Raw genomic sequence first — 17,749 nt, 5'->3', positions numbered from 1 at the left:
CCACAACGCCCAGCCATTTTTTGGTTGCGGCTGTCGTTGTTGTTTGGCAGGCCTGGGCTGGATTTGAACCCGCCAGCTCAGGTTTTTGTGTCTGGTGCCTTAACCGCTTGAGCCACTGACACCGAGCCCCAATATTCTAATTAATACATACCATGAACATTAATTTCCATGTGAGCAAAAAGTCCTATTAAACACTATGTTTTTATATATATTATTGGTTACACCATAATTTAACCATCAATTTAGTTAAAGTAGCAATGATCGCTCTATTTCCAAGCCTTCGAACTGTTTGTCCTTTCCTCTCCAGGATACTTTCAAAGTACATTATGAGAACAACAGCCCTTTCCTGACCATCACCGGCATGACCCGTGTCATTGAGGTCTCTCACTGGGGTAACATTGCTGTGGAAGAAAACGTGGACTTGAAACACACAGGGGCTGTACTGAAGGGCCCTTTCTCACGATATGATTACCAGAGGCAGCCTGATAGCGGGATATCCTCCATTCGTTCTTTTAAGGTATAGAACGTTCAGCTTGGCTTTATCTTATCTGCCCTTTTGCTTTTTTGGAGCAAGCTAAATATATAGACAGTTGTTTGGGATTGACTGATGTTCAAGTAGTAAGTGGCAGAGTTAGAAACCAACAAAATCTTAAAAAAAATTCTTCTCTTTGAATAAGTAGGCCATGTATTTTATTTTATTTTATTTTTTTTTTTTTGTGGTTTTTGGCCGTGGCTGGGTTTGAACCCACCACCTCCGGCATATGGGACTGGCACCCTACTCCTTGAGCCACAGGCGCCACCCAGGCCATGTATTTTAAAAAGAAAAAACATAGTTCCACCACCCAAACACTAGTTTTACTAACATTTTGATCTGTTTGTGTTTTTTTGTAATGCTGTTTTATAAAAACTTTATTCTTATTGCATGTCCAGTTTTGTATTTTTGTGTCTTATAAATGAAATTTTATAACACTTTCATGTACTTCTATGAAGGAGGAGCTACATGAGTGTTCACACACTTACATAAGTGAACAAAGGTAGTGCATTCCTCGCCCCTGTGATTAAAATGTTGATATCCTGACAGATTTAGAAGATACAATAAGGAATATTAGGTGAAAAACCCTTTCCATAACCCTACCACCTAATAATTTGATGTAATTTGTTCCATCTTTAGTTTCTCTCTCCGCAAAATAACTTGCCAATTTTTTTTCACCTTTTTATTAAGGCTACAGTGTTCACAAAGGCAAGTCTCTTAATTACTATTTAGGAGAATTTGGCTACTTACCAACCTTGATTTAGAAGTAGATGTGATTTCTAGAAATTTTGAAATGTTAGTGGGAAAGTTTAACTTTTTTAGGTTGCTTATAGTTCAGGGCCTGTTTTCATTAGGTAAAGTACTTTGTGAAGATCTTGGTGGAGAAAGTCTTTTGTCTAGTTAGGATCATTTCCTTTGAATAGGCTCCTGGAGTTTGAAGAAGCGTCTACTCTCTGTCTTGCAGACCATCCTCCCTGCTGCCGCCCAGGATGTTTATTACCGGGATGAGATTGGCAACGTTTCCACCAGCCACCTCCTGATTTTGGACGACTCTGTAGAGATGGAAGTCCGGCCTCGCTTCCCTCTCTTTGGCGGGTGGAAGACCCACTATATCATTGGCTACAACCTCCCAAGCTATGAGTACCTCTATAATTTGGGTCAGTCTTCAAAACTAAGGGAGAAATTATACCTTTTCTTTAATTTCTTACAGTCCCCCCCCCCCCCTTTTACTGCTTCTTCTAGGTAAGGAGAGAGTATTCTATTATCATTCTTAGAAAGGCTGGGATATCAGGAATAGCTTTTCTTTCTTTTCTTTTTTTTTTTGTAAAGGCAGAGTCCCACTTTATCGCCCTTGGTAGAGTGCTGTGGTGTCACACAGCTCACAGCAACCTCCAGCTCCAGGGCCTAGGCGATTCCCCTGCCTCAGCCTCCCGAGTAGCTGGGACTACAGGCGTCTGCCACAACACCTGGCTATTTCTTTGTTGCAGTTTGGCTGGGGCTGGGTTTGAAACCGCCAACCTCGGTATATGGGGCCGGTGCCCTACCCACTGAGCCACAGGCGCCGCCCTCTTTTTTTTTTTTTTTAAAGAAGGATTTGAACAGTGACAGATTTTATTATTTTTATTTTTATTTTTTCTGCGGTTTTTGGCTTGGGCTGGGTTTGAACCCACCACCTTCGGCATATGGGGCTGGTGCCCTACTCCTTTGAGCCACAGGTGCCGCCCAGGAATAGCTTTTCATGGTTGGGTATGAAGTACTGTTGTCAAAGTGTCATGTTATACAAACAGTACGATAGAAGCCATCTTCTCATTCTCAGATTTATAGATGGAACTGCGTAAAAGTTATTTTAAGTAGGGTTTTTTTTTTTTTTTCCTTGAGACAGTCTCAAGCTGTCACCCTGGGAAGAGTACTGTGGCGTCACAGCTCACAGCAACCTCCAACTCCTGGGCTTAAGTGATTCTCTTGCCTCAGCCTCCCGAGTAGCTGGGACTACAGATGCCCGCCACAACGCCCGGCTATTTTTTGCTTATAGTTGTCATTGTTGCTTAGCAGGCCCGGGCCGGGGTCAAACCCACCAGCCCTGGTGTATGTGGCTGGCGCCCTGCCAACTGAACTATGGGCGCTGCCTTTTAAGTAGTTTTTAAAAAAATTTTTAATTTTTTTTAGGCATTCCTCTAGGAAATTATAAAAATAAAAATTCAGAGAATAGGGCGGCGCCTGTGGCTCAGTCGGTAAGGCGCCGGCCCCATATACGGAGGGTGGCGGGTTCAAACCCGGCCCCGGCCAAACTGCAACCAAAAAAAAAAAAAAAAAAAAAAAAAAATAGCTGGGCGTTGTAGCAGGCGCCTGTGGTCCCAGCTACTCGGGAGGCTGAGGCAAGAGAATCGCTTAAGCCCAGGAGTTGGAGGTTGCTGTGAGCTGTGTGAGGCCACGGCACTCTACCGAGGGCCATAAAGTGAGACTCTGTCTCTACAAAAAAAAAAAAAAAAAAAAAATTCAGAGAATAATAAATACTTTTATATAAGCACCTTGAACTAGTGATCATAAACATGTCATATTTCCTGTAAGTCTTTATTTTAAGCTCTTCATTACAAAATAAAATACAGAAAACCACACAAAACAAATGTATAGCTCAGTGAATTATTATATGAGGAGCATCTTGAAACCACCATGCAGGTCAAGGAATCAAATTTTGCCAGTTACTCAGAAGACCGTCCATGTAGCTCTTCCTTCCCCACAAAGCAGTTACTGCGCTGACTTTTTAGTAATCACTTTTTGAATTTCTTCATAGTTTTATCACCCAAATGCATATCTCTAGATATTATACCTTAGTTTTGCCCTTTTTAAAATACAGTAGAACCTGTGTAAATTGACCCTACCCAGGGGACTGTAACTGGTCAGCATGCGGAGGCAGTCAACATAAAGAAGTAGGCCTGCGGTCCTGACAGGTGCGCCTGCATGTCTGGTCTGTGAAAGTTAGAGAGTACATGGCGGAGGTGGCCAGCTGTGGAGATTGCACTGTATTCTCTTTGTCTTGTCAATCTCTACTAATCTCTGGTTTCCTCTTCTGTGTGTTTTCATTACAATTTATTTGAAGAGGGTAAGCAGAACTCTGTGGAACCTGCAGTCTGGATTTTGTTCAGTTCACCCAGAATGCAGTTCGGCATACTCCTTTGTGTTCTGTATTTCTTGCAGACTGACAGCTGTCTTTTACTCAGGCCGCAGTGTGGTCCCTTTAGCAGACTTGAAGCGATGCTGTGTCCTTTGAGGGGAAGGATGCAGCTATGTTTACCATCTCTCATTTTGTGATGCTCGGTGCCTGGGCCTTGTTCCGTACTAAGAGCTGCAAGTTGTTAAGCTCATTCTACCATTCCTCTTCATTTAGTAGGAAGAGTCTATAAAGAGACGCTTCCCTTCACCTACTACTTGGTTTCCCAGGGTCGTATTTGATGGAGGAAAAGGCAGAATGAGTGCTTGATGCTTTCCCTGTTTACTAGGTGATCAGGTAGTTTGTTTTTAAAAACATCATTACGTGCTTAATAGATTTAAACATTTTATGTGTTTTATTCATTCCTTTGCAGTTATTCTAATTGATGCTCAGGTTCTTCCATCTTTAGCCAGTGGACATTCTTTAAATAAAGTTCCTGTATCTTTTCGACATGACCCTAGTCTCTGTTAGCTTCCTTGCTATCTTTTGAAAAGATATTCCTGGCTCAGCTTGTGTATTTTCTGCTCTGGAATACTTGGAATCAGCCATTTCTCCAGGAAGTGCTGGTTTCCTCTACTGGAAAGTGGTTATTTTAAGACCACCATAAGAGGACTAGGGATGCTCGCTGCTCTTACCTCTGTCAGTTCCCAGGCCTTTGCAGTTAGTAGAGCCGGGTATATGTTACGTGTAGAAAATTTATGAATTCATACTGTTAACTGAATAGTATGACCTGTAGGGATTTTGTTTCTATATTACATCTGTACCTAATTCCACACAGAAAATTCTGGTTCTGAAGGATTTGGGGGAGGATAGAATATTCCATAATTGATCATTTGTTTTATCCCATACCTTATAACAATCTTTGAATAAAATGCTCATGCTTTCATTTCCAGTATGATTAGTGAAAGCGGCTTATTAGAAAGGTGGTTTTTTTTCTTTTTTGCATATACTTTTCCCCTTCTACCCCCATTTTCTTGTGTTACATCTATATTGTCAGAAGAAATAGCCATCCCGTGGTATACTTTCTCCCTTTTAACTTTAGTCTTCATTTTCTAGCTCACTGTATATTGAACATTCACCATCATTGGTTGATAGCTAGTCATTTTGGTCATCTGAAGCTCATTTTCTAGTAGATTCCTCAGGAAGGGCTATGGGAATGAGTTCTTGCATGTTGATGATAGGTTATGCTTTGTGTACTTAAAAGTCGCTTGTGTTGCATATAAAACCCTTGGCTTACACATCTTTCCTTTAGTATCTTAAATGTTACTTCATTTTTTGGGGAGGGGCATCAGGTACCCATTTCAAAGTCTGACGATTAGGCCGGGCTCAGTGGGTCATGCCTGTAATCCTAGCACTCTGGGAGGCTGAGGAAAGTGGATTGCCTGAGCGCAGGAGTTTGGGACCACCATGAGCCAGAAAGACCTTGAGGATGCCTTTCTTTTGCTAGTTTTCCGTGTGCACCACACTTTCTTTAAGTTCACATTAAGATGGTCTTTGTAATCCCAGATCTCTCATGGTTTGAGTATAGTAGTTAAATACATATACGTGGTCACTTTCTGAGCTTTCCCCTGTTCATTTTTTCCCTAGAGGATTCCCCTGGGCATTGTGGCGAGTGCCTGTAGCTCCAGCTACTTGGGGAGGCTGAGGCAAGAGAATCCCTTAAGCCTAAGAGTTTGGGGTGGCTGTGAGCTATGGCGCCACGGCACTCTACCCAGGGTGACAAACTGAGACTGTCTCAAAAAACAAAACAAAGCCTGATGATGATCTACAATTTTTTTCTTCTTAGAGACTTTTTTTTTTTTTCTTTTTGAGACAGAGCCTCAAGCTTTTGCCCTGGGTAGAGTGCTGTGGTATCACAGCTCACAGCAACCTCCAACTCCTGTGCTCAAACGATTCTCTTACCTAGTCTCCCAAGTAGCTGGGACTGCAGGTGCCCACCACAACGCCCGGCTATTTTTTGGTTGCAGCTGTCGTTGTTTGGTGGGCTGGGCTGGATTCGAACCTGCCAGCTCACATGTATGTGGCTGGTGCCTTAGCCGCTTGAGCCACAAGCGCCGAGCCTCTTAGAGACTTAGAAGTGATGCTTGCTCTTTTTTATGTTCATGCTGAAAGGGATTTTTTCTTTAAACTACTAATACTTTTATGAGAATGTACCTTGGCAATGGTTGTTCTGGGTTTGCATTATGTTTTTTAAAAGCTTATAGTTCAAACCTTTTTGGAAGTTCTTTTTTGGGAATTCCTCTTCTATGTTGAGTTTGCCTGTCTTCAATATTTGGCACTTTCTTTTTTTTTTTTTTTTGTAGAGACAGAGTCTCACTTTATGGCCCTGGGTAGAGTGCCGTGGCCTCACACAGCTCACAGCAACCTCCAACTCCTGGGCTTAAGTGATTCTCTTGCCTCAGCCTCCCCAGCAGCTGGGACTACAGGCGCCCGCCACAACGCCCGGCTATTTTTTGGTTGCAGTTTGGCCGGGGCCGAGTTTGAACCCGTCACCCTCGGTATATGGGGCCGGCGCCTTACCGACTGAGCCACAGGCGCCGCCCCAATATTTGGCACTTTCTCTTGAATCTTTTTTCTTTCTTTCTTTCTTTTTTTTTGGAGACAGAGTCTTACTATGTCACCCTTGGTAGAGTGCCTTGGCGTTGTAGCTAACAGCAACCTCCAACTCTTGGGTTTAAGTGATTCTCTTGCCTCAGCCTCCCAAGTAGGTGGGACCACAGACGCCACAACGCCCGGCTATATGTATATATTTTTTTGTTGTTGTACTTTTATCCTTGCTGTTTAGCTGCCCTGGCTGGGTTCGAACCAGCCAGCCTGGGTGTATGTGGCGAGCACCTTACCCACTGAGCTACTGGCGCTGCCTTGAGTCTTTTTTTCGTTTGCAACTTTTCTTCTTTTTACCTTCTGTTTATCTTAGAGCTTTATTGTTGTGTTTATTTACTCGATTCAATCTAGCCTAGCCATTTCTAAAATGCTTCTTTATATCATTTTTCTGAATTTTTCTAATCTGATCTGTGTTCTTTCATGACCTTTCATGATAAAGGTTTTGAATACCTTTAGCTTGTTTCAGAATAGTAGGAGCAGTTTTGGTTGGTTTTTGTGGACATGTCTCTCTGGCATGCTTTCATGTTTACTTTAGAGATGTTCTTTCTCTCTCTCTCTCTCTCTTTTTGAGACAGTCTCATTCTGTTGCCCTGGGCTAGAGTGCTGTGGTGTCATCCTAGCTCGTAGCAACCTCAAATTCCTAGGCTCAAGTGATCCTCCTGCCTCAGCCTCTTGAGTAGCTGTGACTACAGGTGCCTGCACAATGTCAGGGTAGTTTTTTTATGTTTAGTGGAGATGAGGTCTCGCTCTTGCTCAGGCTTGTCTCAAACTTCTGAGCTCAAGGGACCCTCCCTCCTTAGCCTCCCAGAGTGCTGGGATTACAGGTGTGAGCCACTGCACCTGGCTGTGATATCCTTTTTTTTTCTTTTTGAGACAGAGTCTTATTATGTCACCTTCGGTAGAGTGCTGTGATATCACAGCTCACAGCAACCTCCAACTCCTGGGCTTAAGCGATTCTCTTGCCTCACCGTCCCAAGTAGCTGGGACAGGCGCCCACCACAACACCCGTCTATTTGGGGTTAATAGTTGTCGTTGTTTAGCAGGCCCCGGGCCGGGCTCGAACCCTCCAGCTTTGGTGTATGTGGCTGGTGCCCTACTTACTGAGCTATGGGCACCAAGCCAGCTGAGATGTTCTTTCTTTGTTTTTTCTTATATAACTTCCAAGAGTTACATATATATAAGACGTCCTTCTGCCTTTCTATTGCACTATACCCCCTTTATGTTCACATTAAGATAGTCTTTGTGATTTCCCAGATCTCTTGTTGAGTATAGCAGTTAAATACATACGTGGTCACTTTCTGAGCTTTCTCCTGCTCATTTTTTCCCCAGAGCTCTGTTCCTACCATGCTCATTTTGATTTTTTTCTTTTTCTTTTTTTCTTTTTTTTTTTTTTTTGAGACAGAGTCTTACCGTGTTGCCCTGGGTAGAGTGCCATAGTGTTATAGCTCACAGTAACTTACAACTCCTGGGTTCAAGTGATTCTCAGCCTCCCGAGTAGTTGGTACTACAGGCAACCACCACAATGCCCAGCTAGATTTTAGAGCCAGGGTTTTGCTCTTGCTCAGGCTTGTCTCCAACTCCTGACCTCCAGCAATTCACTATCTCAGCCTCCCATAATCTAAGGATTATAGGCGTGAGCCACTGTGCCCAGCCTCTCATTTTGATCTTGTTCAGTTTCTATTCAGTGTAGGACACTGACCCAGAAGGGAGGTCTGGTGGGGTTTCACGGTTTTCAGGGACTAAACTGCTCCAGACTCAGACCGAGGACCCCTGAGTTTTAGCTGTCTTCTCCCATTGGCCTGCGTGCTCTCTGGGGAGTCCTTATGCTTCCCCTGCTTTCTTTGTTGTAGACACTGACAATGTGCAGGTCTTGTGGCTGTTGCTATTCGCCCCTGCTCCGCTTTCTGTTCCCGCCTGTATTGTGGGTTTTGGTAGAGATACTTTGTTACTTAGTTTTGTCCTAAATACGGTCCATAGGTTTTTGGTTTTGCTGTCTAATTGCTCTGCCTCACACCACCTCCCCAGAGTCTCCTAGTCTATTAATCCTTCTGTGTAGGATGAGAATGCTCACACCCGTGCAGTCCTGTCTCCTGTCTTACCTTTTCTGTTTGTCACATCAGTGCATATGTTTGCTTCATCCTTCAGGGGACCAGTACGCACTGAAGATGAGGTTTGTGGACCACGTGTTTGATGAGCAAGTGATAGATTCTCTGACTGTGAAGATCATCTTGCCTGAGGGGGCCAAGTGAGTGTGACTGTTTTTTTTCTCTGCACACCGTTGCTCTGGTTGTACCCTCCAGGTTCCTCAAGAGGAACCTATGTCCTAGGAACATGGGCAGGTGCTCAATACATACCCTTCTGACTGAAGTTTAAACAAGGGGTAGACTCAGATGAGAGCACCGAATTAGTTTATTACATTTTCCAAAAACATGCTTTTGTATGACAGGTATAGCTTCCAAAGTGTCTCAACAAGCCATAGGGGTGCCCTGAATCTGATGGGGTGATATGCAACAAGAAAGAATGCTAGGTCGACCTTCTGCTGTGTTAACAGAAAGAAATAATAATTGAGCACTTGCCTGCATTTTATCCTGGGCTTGCCAGATCAGGTTCAGAAAGGGCGTTGAAAACCAGGTGGGGATGCTCATGCCTGTAATCCTAGCACTTGGGAGGCTGAGGTGGGTGAATTGCCTGAGCTCACAGGTTTGAGACCAGCGTGAGCAAGAGCAAGACCCCGTCTCTAAAAAATAGCAGGGCATTGTGACGGGCGCCTGTAGTCCTAGCTAGTTGGGAGGCTGAGGCAGGAGGATTGCTCAAATCCAAGGGTTTGAGGTTGCTGTGAGCTATGATGTCACAGCACCCTAGTGAGGGAGACAAAGGGAGACTCTGTCTCCAAAAAGAAAACTGGGGGAGGGGATCTCAGGTAGAATATCAGGGTTCTGCGACAAGCAGTAGGAACTGTCTTTGGTCGGTTTAAGCAGAGGGGAATGTATTTGGGAGGGTGAGGGGCATCATAAAATAACAGCATAAAGTTGAAGGACGAGGTTTTGGACAGAATGGGGCCAGAGTATCTCCAGGAGTTCAGCTGATGGAGCACATGGGCACTCATGGAACACCTGCCATCTCATAAGTGAAGGCACCTGTCCCTTCTTCTTGTCACTTTGCTCCAGATTTACTTTATTGGGGGACTTTTGGCTTGGCCTCTCTTGGGTCATGTGTCCATTCTGATCACCAGAATCAGAGTTGTCTTGATTATCCTTCCTGTGAAGAACATTCCATGAAGGCATCATAGTTCCTCCAAGCAAAACTAGAGTGTGTGCTGTTTACCAGGAGAAGGGACAGTGGGCCTTGGCAGACAGAGACGATACATGTCCACTCCCTTCCTGTAAGGTGCTCACAGTCACGGGAGGGGAAACATTGTGAATAACCCTCGAGAGTTACGGGTAGAATGTGTAGGAGAGCTGTGTTGAGTGAGTGACTCCTGGCGTGGAGCCGCTACTCGAGAGCACTTGTGAGTGGAGGGTGCAGGGCCTGGGTGTTGCTCCAGCAGGAGGGTGTCTAATTTTCGGGCTTTCTGGTAGTGGCCCTGCTGTCCCAGGAGGGTGGGCATTCCCCATGGCCAGAGGGAAGCAGAATGGAGGAATGTGAGTTTAGAGACCTCAGGAAGCCCCTTTTGCCTTGTAGTTCACTGACTCTAAGCCTGGTTTATCAGGGTAGCTGGTCTGAGGCTATGTTTTATTCCCATCTACTTCCAGGAACATCCAAATTGATAGTCCCTATGAAATCAGCCGTGCCCCAGATGAGCTGCACTACACCTATCTGGACACATTTGGCCGCCCCGTGATTGTGGCCTACAAGAAAAATCTGGTGGAGCAGCACATTCAGGACGTTGTGGTGAGGGGCTCCACTGTTCTGCCTTCTCTGCCTCCTTTCCCAGACAGTGGGGGCTGGGGCCAAAGACTTACGCATCTCTCCCTCCTTGGACTGGTGTGGTTAGAGCCCGCAGCAGCCTAGGGCGTGTGGAGGGGGAGCAGGTGGAGTGGGTCAGCCTGGGTGAGTCTGGGCCCCCTGGTTCCTGTGTCCTGGCAGCCCTGATGCAGCCTGTCTCTCTGCTCTTCCAGGTGCACTACACCTTCAATAAGGTGCTCATGCTGCAGGAGCCCCTGCTGGTGGTGGCCGCCTTCTACATCTTGTTCTTCACGGTCATCATCTATGTCCGGCTGGACTTCTCCATCACCAAGGTGCCCTCTTGGCTTCTTCCTGCTCTTGTCAGTCATTGGCGCTCTCCATAGTGTGTTTCACCAGCGTGGGCTCTGGTCCTTGTTGTCGTCCTAGAGCTCTATTGGCAGAAGACCCTGCCCGTGCTTCTGTTAATCTTTACGAAAACCATGCTTTGTGTTGCTTGTGGTCACCAGCACAGGATGTTCAGTGGGCTTTTTGTCTTGTTTTGGCTGTGAAAGCTTACTAACTTGGATGGTCATTTGAGGTAGGAAAACCATGAACATCTTGGGGCTTGTTATTCAGCTCCGCTCCTCCTTAGTCTTCTCACCGGCAACCCCTCTCCCTTCCCCTGTGTTAAGTATCTCCTTGTGGGCAGACTTGAGAGTTAGCAGAAACCACTGATGTTGCTCTGTCAGTACTGCGGTTACCATGAGGTTATTCTATCTTTTTTTCCTTCTTTTCTCTCCATTTCTCATTTTTCTCATTATTACCAACATGACTGTTCCACATGGGCTTACAGCACCCGCGAGGCACCAGAACCAGGCGTATGTAGTCTGGTGGGTGAGGACACAGTGGGGAGACAAGCTGCAGCTGGTGCTTAGGACTGCAGGAACATGAGGTGCTGGGCACAGTAGGGCCTGGAAGGCCACAGAGGCTACCCTGAGGAGGTGACAGGCAGGCAGACGAGGTGTAGAAGGGCATTTGGCTGTAGGGGACAGTTTGTAGGGCAGCAGGAGGTCTGCTGGGACCTGTGGGTAGTGGCAGGGTACATGTGAGCAAAGGTGTTGATCAGCTGGGCCATAGATAAGTGAAGCTGCCTGAGGGTCAGGTGGTACAGCCAGGGCTGGTTAACCTTGTCGTGCAGAAGGGCTGACTAGCTGTTACTGTGAAACATCCCCATTTTAAAGGTTTTGTTTTATTGATTTTGTTAAAAAAAAAACTCTCAGTTTTGAAATAATGCCACATTTATAAAACCTTTGCAAAAATAATAAAAACTCTTATATACGCTTCTTTAAAAAAAAACTCTTCTCCTAGACTTAGCAGTTTTTAACATTTGTCCTCATTTTTTTATATACACACACAGTTAACTCTTGAACGACAGGATTTGAGCTGCATGGGTTCTTTATATATAGAATTTTTTAAACCTAATGTGACAATACCAGTGTCTCACACATACCAAGGGATGACTGTGTGTGTGCATATTATTATTTTGCTAAACCATTTGAGGGTAAGTTGCAGACATTCTGTCCATACTCTTGAATGCTTGAGCACATGTGCAGTGTGAGAACAAGGGTGTTATCTTGCATAATCACAGTAAAGTGATCAAATTCAGGAAATGTGTAATGTTAAAAATCTGCTAGAACAGCTCATTTGGGACATTGTGGTGAACGGCTCCACCTGTCCACCTTTTTGCCTTCTGTACCTTCCTCCCCAGAAAATGGGTCATGCACGTCATTGCCAATTAGGTAATACTCAGCCAGTTAATGCTGTTGATAACATGCAATCCAGGATCAACTTTTGGTGAGTGTCCCAGTGGTAACTTTTGTAACAGTTATTTTTCATGCTGCAGAATCCAGGTGAGGATCACGCATTGTCTTTGGTTGTCATGGTTTTTTTTGAGTTTCACTTTGTCACCCTTGGTAGACTGCCATGGCATCGTGGCTCACAGCAACCTCAAAGTCTTGGGCTCAAACAGTTCTCTTGCCTCAGTGCCCGCCCCCCGCTCCCCCAGTAGCTGGGACTGTAGGCGCCTGCCACAATACCTGGCTACATTTTTTTTTTTTTTTTTTTTTTTTTGAGGCAGAGTCTCACTGTGTTGCCCTTGATAGAGTTCTGTGACGTCACAGCTCACAGCAACCTCAAACTCCTGGGCTTAAGTGATTCTGTTGCCTCAGCCTCCCAAGCAGTTAGGACTACAGGCGCCCGCCACAACGCCTGGCTATTTTTGTTGTTGTTGCAGTTGTCATTGTTGTTTAGCTGGCCCGGGCTGGGTTCAACCCACCAGCCTTGGTGTATGTGGCCAGCGCCCTACTCACTGAGCTACAGGCACTGCCTACTTTTTTTTTTTTTTTTTTTCTGAGACAGGGTCTCATTGTGTTCCCCTCAGTTGAGTGCCATGGTGTCACAGCTCACAATAACCTCAAACTCTTAGACTTGAGTGATTCTCTTGATTCAGCCTCCCAAGTAGCTGGGATGACAGGTGCCCGCCACAACACCCGGCTATTTTTTGGTTGCAGCTGTCATTGTTGTTTGGCAGGCCCAGGGTGGATTCGAACCCGCCAGCTCAGGTGTATGTGGCTGGCGCCTTAGCTGCTTGAGCCACAGGCGCCGAGCCTATTATAAATATTTTCGTATACATTTGCCCACTAGTGCTAGCATTTACTGTTGATTCTGGCCTGGATCTGTTTATTAGTATGGTAGTAGCTGTAAAACTCAGATTCCTCTTACATTATCAATTGTTATTTTACCCTAAGGAAAAGCTTCTCTTGTGGGTTGTTTGCTACATGGGTAACTTTGTTATTAATGACTTATTGTCCTCTGGCACTATTTACTTTGCTATTCAAGTTGTCTGAGATTTGACTCTTTCACATCTCCAGCCTGATTGCCTGGATAGAGTACAGTCTAGTTCACAGCAACCTCAGACCCCTAGGCTCAGGCGATCCTCCTGCCTCAGCCTTCCCAGCAGCTGGGGCTACAGGCGCCCGCTAATTTTTCTATTTTTAGTAGAGACAGGATCTTGCTTTTGCTCAGACTGGTCTCCACCTCTTGACCTCAGCAATCCTTTCTCCTCAGCCTCCCAAAGTACTAGGATTAATAGGCATGAGCCACTGTGCTTTGCTGAGTACTTCATTATTGTTGGATATTATAGCAGATTTCTTATGCTTTAAGGAAGGGAGGGCTGCTTCCTTTTGGTGGGGAGTGGTACTTACGAGACCATGATCGAGCTAGGTGTTGTCACTGTTTGTGGAGCATCATTGCCCACCACAATGCCTGGCTGTTTTTTAGAGACGGGGGTCTCGCTCTTGCTCAGGCTGGTCTTGAACTCCTAAGCTCACAGAATCTACCAGCCTTGGCCTCCCAGAGTGCTGGGATTACAGGCGTGGGCCACCGTACCCCACCTCATCATTAATATTTAATAATTTTGGTTATGAATTAACAAGGTTCTACATTGAAAATTCTGAAATGGTGTAATTTCCTCCACTCTTCCCCATGTCTGCCCTTCTAGGAAACCAATTTCATTAGTCTCTGGCTGTCTTTCTTGATTTCTTTTTATTCTTACTTTTTCAAAAATAAGCAGATATTTCATTTTAATTCCTCCTTCTTCCTACACAAAAGGTAGTAATGCTGTGTGTGTGTATTAGTGTGTATACGTATGTTTATATGTTATGTATATGTATATGTGTACGTGAGTATATGTGTGCATGCGTGTATGTGTGTATGTATGTGTTTGTATGTATGCGTATGCAGGTGTGTATATGTGTGTATATTTGTATGTATGGGTATATATGTGTGTATATGTGTATTTATCTATAGTACTTTTTTTCACTTAAATCCTGGAAATCACCCATATGGATTTATAGAGATCTACCTTATTCTTTTTCTTATAGCTGCAGGGTACTCCTTGTCTGGATGAAGCATAGTTTATTCACCAGTTTCCTGTATATACATCTCCTTGTTTTAAAACTTTGATAATTTATTCAACATAAAAATTGTGTGCCAAATCAGCCATCTGTTAACTAAATGCAGTCTTTGAGCTGCCAACTTATGAAATGGAGCAGAGAGAGATGATTCCATGAGTGTGTAGGAACCTCATCTTACGGGTCAGGAATGGCAGGGTAAAGAGCTTGGGCTTTTTCCTTTAGGCCCTGGAAAATCCCTGAAGATTTTAAGGAGACATGATAAACCTCCTTGAAATCTTCCTTGACCTGAGCGGAAATTCTCTTTCCTCAGCACCCTCTTTACTCGTCCCTTCCTGGGCACACACTTGTATTACTGTACACGTGTTCTTGCTCACGTCTGTCTACCTGCCCTACGAGACCACATCGTCTTTGTGTTTATAGTCTTGCTTTCTGCTGAACCTGGTCCAGGTTAAGTGTCTGCAAGGGTCTGAGTGTCTGACTTCCCAAGAAGGTAGCTTTCTTGTTTGGATGGCTGCTGGTGGTTGGTTGGTGTTCTTTGGGAGGTAAGGCTGGAGTGGGTTTAGGCCTGGATATCATTAACCCTCAGTGTCTCTCCTTCCACCAGGATCCGGCTGCAGAAGCCAGGATGAAGGTGGCCTGCATCACAGAGCAGGTCCTGACGCTAGTCAACAAGAGAATAGGCCTCTACCGGCACTTTGATGAGACCATCAATAGGTACAAGCAGTCCCGGGATGTCTCTACCCTCAACAGTGGCAAGAAGAGCCTGGAGACTGAACACAAGGCCTTGACCAGTGAGATCGCTCTGCTGCAGTCCAGGCTAAAGACAGAGGGCTCTGATCTGTGTGATAGAGTAAGTGTCTGGCATCATCAAGTCACTGGGTTCATGCTCCACTTTTGGGAATTGTCCCTGGTTATCTAGAGTACCACCTCACTGCTGTGTAGGCAACTCTCCTGCTTACTTGCATGCATGTGGGTAAGATTGCATTTAACTGTAGGCTTGTTGTGAGGTACCAGTTTTGGGGTCATGGTTATGAGAGGTTTACCGAAAGCTCTGCTAATCTCTGCATACTCTGTCCACACGGCCAATATTGAGGGCAGCTGCTTCCTGTCCTGGAGACCAGACTGGATTAGGTCCCAGGTTGCTCATAGTATATGGTAGGAAGAACCTAGAAGCCGGGCACAGTGGCTCACACCTGTACTTCCAACACTTTGGGAGGCCAGAGTGGGAGGATTGCTTGAGGCCAGGAACTCAAGACCATTCCGGGCAACATAGCAAGATCCCATCTCTACAAAAAAATTAATAAAATGATCTGGTCATGGTGGTGAACACCTGCAGGCCTAGCCAGCTGGGAGGCTGGGATGATTGCTTGAGCTCAGGAATTTGAGACTACTGTGAGTTGTGATCATGCTATTGCACTCTAAAATAAAAGTAAGGCGGTAGCTTTACTGCTGGGCATGGTAGCTCACGCCTGTGATCCTAGCGCTCTGGGAGGCTGAGGCAGGTGGGTTGCTTGAGCTCGAGTTTGAGAGCAGCCTGAGCCAGAATGAGACCCCTTCTCTAACAACAGGCCAGGTGTTGTGGAGGATGCTTATAATCTCAGCTACCAGCTGAGGCAAGAGAATCAATCGCTCAAGCCCAAGAGTTTGAAGTTGATGTGATGCCATGGCACTACCAAGGGTGACAAAGTAAGATTCTGTCTCCAAAAAATAAAATAAAAGTAAACAACCTAGACTTTAGAATCAATGGGTTTGAATCCAGGCTTTGATTCAGACTTTGTAAGCCTGGCCACAGTGCTAGACTTCTGTGCCTCAGTTTTCTCATCTGTAAAGTGGGAATGCTATAAGTACCTCACGGTGGTTGTGAGAGTGAAGTGAGTTTGTTCATGTTACATACGTGAGGTATTGTCACCTGTAAATGAGGAGGACAATCTAGCAGAGGTGCCCATCAGAATCCTTCTCCCCTCTGTCCCCTCCTTGGCATTTCCTTGCTTTATCCTGTGTTAGTTTCTTCAAGGTACCAACCACTTTCTGAAACTTTTTTTTTTTTTTTAATTTCTACCCCTTGGTCAATTTGCATCTGTTTTTAAGTGTTTATTTCCTGTCAACTTTATGAGGGTGAGACACCTCATCTGTCCTTATTGCTGTTTTCTGGAGCTAGGATTGTGCTGACTGTTGGGTGGCTGTGACTTACCAGTCCTCAGCCTGGCTCTGTAGGTGCAGCTGGGAGTCTTTCAGTCCTGCTGTCACACCTACCGCTGCCTTTGGTCTTTTGCCTAACTGAATCGCTAGACATAATCCGGCAAGCTGCAGGGGGTGGGGAAGGAACGTTCACCACGTACTTGCTGTGTGCCAAGGCACCGTACCGTGCTGGTGAGTCCATGCATTTTCATACTCAGGCCTCACAGTCGTCTTGCACACACGAGGCCCAAGGGTCAGAGTTTGACAAGGTTTGTGGGTGACATTTGAAGGCAGGTCTGTCTTTCTCCATAGCCAGCCTCTGCCCTGGGGTGCTGTGTTCTTTACTGTATTTGTGGCTTGTCTCTGTGGAGCCCTGGGGTCTGGAGCCTGGGAGCCGGTGGGGTCTGCTGAGTGGGGGTGGCAGGACTGCTCTCAAGTCCTGCCTTGCTCTTGCCTCGGGCAGGTGAGCGAAATGCAGAAGCTGGACGCGCAGGTCAAGGAGCTGGTGCTGAAGTCAGCAGTGGAGGCCGAGCGGCTGGTGGCAGGCAAACTCAAGAAGGACACCTACATTGAGAACGAGAAGCTCATCTCGGGAAAGCGCCAGGAGCTGGTCACCAAGATTGACCATATCCTCGATGCTCTGTAACCCCTGCCTGCTGGCCTTAGGCTAGGCCCAGGTGCCTGTAACTTTCAGATGGCATGTGGGGCGGGGGAGCTGAACACTGAGGCCATCGAAGGCTGGCATCTATATTGCAAAAGGTCTTTGAGGAAGAGAAGCCAGGGCCTGCCTCAGACAGGGCAAGAAGCTTCTCCCTTGTCCCTCATTCTTTTCTTTATTTTTTTTAAAGTTAAAGAAAAAAATCCCATTAAAAGGAAAACACCTTTGTATTTTGAACAAAGGAATTTTTAATAGTTGATCGGTATTGTTCTATCCTGGAGCCTAGGATATTTTTTCCAGTTTGTAAGCCTTCTATTTTATGCTTTTCTAATTCCTGATATTTGGGTGTTTTGTGTGTATGTGTGTTTTTGTTTTTTAGAAAAGTGTGTGTGAACAAATGGAAATAAAGCAGGGACTGTGAATACTTGTTTTTTTTGTTATATTAAAAAATATCTGATAACTTAATTCTTAACTTTGGGGATAGTGATTTTATCAAGTGCTTTTTATCCATTAAATAATGAATTTGCATCTCAGAACAAGCTTCCAAGGCAAAACTTTCCATTTTACATACTGGAGCACTGAGACATTCTTAGAAGGTATTAGAACATGGAAAGAGGTAAAGTGGCTCATATAAGGTCCTAAAACAAAGTGGTGGTGTGAGGCCTCTGTTTTTGTGTTTTTTGAATGCCTGTTCTTTGACATGTTATATT

At 45.2% G+C, this 17,749-nt stretch overlaps 1 protein-coding gene across 1 annotated transcript in view; it reads left to right on the top strand.

Moving 5' to 3' along the window:
- The window catches only part of RPN1 (ribophorin I), a 32,588-nt gene extending 15,127 nt beyond the window's left edge, over nt 1-17,461 (top strand). Inside the window, exons 4-10 of the mRNA XM_053599354.1 lie at nt 308-517; nt 1,497-1,689; nt 8,490-8,589; nt 10,097-10,235; nt 10,463-10,582; nt 14,808-15,053; nt 16,845-17,461. Coding sequence (XP_053455329.1) covers nt 308-517; nt 1,497-1,689; nt 8,490-8,589; nt 10,097-10,235; nt 10,463-10,582; nt 14,808-15,053; nt 16,845-17,027 — 1,191 coding nt within the window. The 3' untranslated portion in view covers nt 17,028-17,461. The remainder of the gene's footprint in view (nt 1-307; nt 518-1,496; nt 1,690-8,489; nt 8,590-10,096; nt 10,236-10,462; nt 10,583-14,807; nt 15,054-16,844) is intronic.
- The last annotated feature ends 288 nt before the right edge of the window (nt 17,462-17,749 follow it).

The sequence above is a fragment of the Nycticebus coucang genome, chromosome 8, assembly GCF_027406575.1.
Source record: "Nycticebus coucang isolate mNycCou1 chromosome 8, mNycCou1.pri, whole genome shotgun sequence".
Taxonomy (NCBI): Eukaryota; Metazoa; Chordata; class Mammalia; order Primates; family Lorisidae; genus Nycticebus; species Nycticebus coucang.
Note: the sequence above shows the minus strand (reverse complement) of the source record. Positions and strands in the feature narration are given on the sequence as shown.